The sequence below is a fragment of the Nelumbo nucifera genome, chromosome 1, assembly GCF_055504915.1.
Source record: "Nelumbo nucifera cultivar China Antique chromosome 1, China Antique-T2T, whole genome shotgun sequence".
NCBI classification, from domain to species: Eukaryota; Viridiplantae; Streptophyta; class Magnoliopsida; order Proteales; family Nelumbonaceae; genus Nelumbo; species Nelumbo nucifera.
Window position 1 is genome coordinate 115,054,694 of NC_142649.1, and position 3,224 is coordinate 115,057,917.

At 51.8% G+C, this 3,224-nt stretch overlaps 1 protein-coding gene across 1 annotated transcript; it reads right to left on the minus strand.

Moving 5' to 3' along the window:
• Positions 1–1,198: 1,198 nt before the first annotated feature.
• On the minus strand, positions 1,199–1,711 carry LOC104601929 (uncharacterized). Its single transcript, XM_010265429.2, has one exon. It carries the CDS (start codon positions 1,709–1,711, stop codon positions 1,199–1,201), a length of 513 nt encoding a protein of 170 aa, XP_010263731.2.
• Between the last annotated feature and the right edge of the window lie 1,513 nt (positions 1,712–3,224).

Sequence of the window (3,224 nt, forward strand, 5' to 3'; positions counted from 1 at the left end):
AACCCCAGAAACTCGCCGGAGCCAATCTCGAGGGCGCACTTGGTTGGGTTTAACCTCATCTTTTACTTTCTGAGTGTGTCGAAGACTTTGCGTAGGTCGGCCAGGTGATGTTCAACCTTTTTGCTCTTCACGAGCATGTCGTCGACATATGCCTCCACGTTCCTATCGAGTTGTTCTTTGAACACTCCATTCACCAACCGCTGATAGGTGGCGCCGGTGTTTTTATGGCCAAAGGGCATTACCTTGTAGCAGTACAGGCTACGGTCAGTGATAAAGGCCGTTCGCTCCTGGTCGTCCAGGGTCCATCCGGATCTGGTTGTAGCCTCAGAAGGCATCCATGAAGCTTAGGAGCTCATGTCCTGTTGTTGCTTCGACGAGCTGGTCGATCCTCGGTAGAGGAAAGCTGTCTTTGGGACATGCCTTATTCAGGTTGGTGAAGTTGATGCAGATTCTCTACTTTCCGTTGGCCTTTTTCACCATCACTACGTTGGCCAGCCAATTGGGGTATTTAACTTCCCTAAGGAAGCCAGTGTCGAGTAGCTTTTGTACTTCATCAGCGATTACTTGCCACCATTCTGTGGCGAAGTTTCTCTTCTTCTACTTCATAGGTCGGTAACGGGGGTCGATGTACAACCGATGTGTGATAACTTCGGGATCAATCCCAGGCATGTCCTTTGCCGACCAAGCAAATACGTCGGCATTATTCCTCAATAGTCGCACAAGTTCCTCTCAGAGGTGGTCGCCTAGAAGGGCGCCGACTTGGACCGTACTTTCGGGATCATCTTCAAATAGGGGGACCTGGACGAGGTCTTCCACGGGTTGGCCGTGCTGCGCCTTTACCTCGTCACGCAGGTCATATGTTTCCGCCATCAACGTCTCGGTCGTTGGACGTGGTCCTTGGCAGGATAGCTAATAGCATTACCGCGTTGTTTTTCTAGTCTCTGTGTGCCACCCCTATGCCATACTTGGTTGGAAATTTCATGGCGAGGTGATACGTTGAGACTACGACCTACAGGGCATTGAGGGTCGGCCTGCCGAGGATCACGTTATAGGAGGGGCAACACACCACGATGAAGTCTACCATGGCCGTTACAGTAACATCGCCATCTCTGATCAAGAGGGGAAGAATTATCCTCCCAATGGGCTAGAGGGGCTCTCCCGAAAATCCCATCATGGGAGTGCTAACTGGTTTAAGCCGTTATCTATCAATGCCAAGCTTTTCGAATGCTTCTTCAAACAATACGTCGGCAGAACTCCCTATGTCAAATAGGATCCATCGCAGCTCGAAGTTTGCCACCTTGACTGTGACGACAAAGGCGTCGTCGTGCGGTGTCTGGACCCCTCGGAGGTCGTTGTCAATGAAGGTGATAGATGTGTCGCGCCTCCTCCCGTGACCTCGGTCGTCAATCTCGCACAGTCGAGAATATCTTTTCCGACCCGAGCTGCTTTCCCCTCTAGCGGCGACTCCTCCTGATATAATGTGGATGACGCCGGCTGGGGGGCCTCGGGACGGTGGTTGCCCAGCTTCATCCTCCCTTTGTTCCTCTTGGGCTGGCTTCTCCTTTCTGTCTATGAAGCCGCTGAGATAACCACGCCTAATCAGATCTTCAATATGGTTGTACAGGTCGAAACAATTCTCCATGTCGTGGTCGTGGTCCTTGTGGAACTCACAATATTTGTCTTGGTTTCTCTTGTTACTTTGTGTCTTCATCTTCTCGCGCCACCTGATGTAGTTGCAGTCACGGATTTGCATCAAAATTTCAGACAACATAATATTAAACAACGTGAAATTCTGATAGGTTGGCGGAGGGTGCGAGGTTTATGGTCGGTCTGACGATCTTGTCTCTTGTAATCTTTGTCCGATCTCTCGGACTTTCGCTCATCAATCTCTCTCCTTTTTCTGTCGGGCTTCTCATCTTCGTTTCTGAGCTGTGCCTGGGCCTCTTCAGCATTGATATACTTCTGCGCGTGGCTCATTAGTGCGGTCAACATCTAAGGAGGATTCTTGGAGATGGAGAAGTTGAATGGGGAAGGGTGGAGTCCGTGTTGTATGGCCGTCACCGCAACTGATTGATTTAAGTCTCTGACTTGGAGTGCTTCTTTGTTGAACCTCGCCAGGTAATCTCTAAGGGACTCCACCTTCCTCTGTCGAACCTGCATAAGGCTGGCCGAAGTTTTCCAATGCTTCTGACTAGCAGTGAACTGTGCCAAGAACTGGGTCTCTAGCTAGGCCCATGATGTTATAGACCTCGGCGACAGAGAGGAGTACCATGCCAAGGCTAGGCCCAACAACATGGTTACAAGGGCTTTGCACATTAGTTCCTCCGACGCACCATGTAGCATCATCTGGGCTTTGAGCGCCGCGACATGGTCAAAAGGATTGGAGTTCCCATCGTACTTGTCGAATTGGGGGGCTCGCCATCCAACGGGGGGTATCTTGTCCACGATGTCCTGGATGAAGGGTGGCTCCTTGGTGATATGCGCGGTGGCCTGTACAGGTTGGTCTACGACGAGAATTGTGCTCTTATGGGTCGGAGTGCGCTCTAACTCTTCCAAACATTGCCGGAGCTCTTTAATCTCGACATCTCTGTTGTCCGGGGCTGCAGTGTGCATGGCCTCCCTCTTGGGTCATGTGCGGTGATCCTTGATCGAACTTGACTCGGCAACAGAGACCATGAAGGGCGGCGTCCTTTTGCCGAGCCTTTCTTTGTCGGAGATGCGCACTGAGTGGCGCGTCTGGCTATGGTGGTCCTGTCCATGGGAACGGGCAGTGGAGATGGGCCTTTGGGTGTGTCCTACCTCATACGCTCAGACCGCTCTCCCCTTAAGTCTGACCATCTCGCTTTGGGGTCCTCGGTCCAAGGATCGTCCTTCGTGTGCGTTGGGGCGTAAGGGGGGATGGCCCGGTTGGGTGGCGCAGCAGACCCCAGTGTCTGCATGAACTCGAAGATCTTATCAACCTTCCCTTGCATGGCTCGGAATTGCATTGGATCCACTACAGCCGAAGGTTGCGGGACTTCTTGGTGCGAGGAGTCACGGTGTCGGTTTTCTCGAGACGGGGAACGACCAACTAATCGTTCAGACTGGTTTTTAGGCATCTTGATCGCTTTTTTGATTATGTGGTGAGGAACGAAAGTTTTTCGAGAAAGGCTTTTTGTGCATTTCCCATAGACGGCGCCAATCTAATGCCGCTCAATCCGAGGTAGTGCACGAACCAAGGATGG

Bases quoted from the DNA above. Each gene is read 5' to 3' on its own strand.
- LOC104601929 (XM_010265429.2), bottom strand. From the start codon at position 1,711: ATGAAGACACAAAGTAACAAGAGAAACCAAGACAAATATTGTGAGTTC.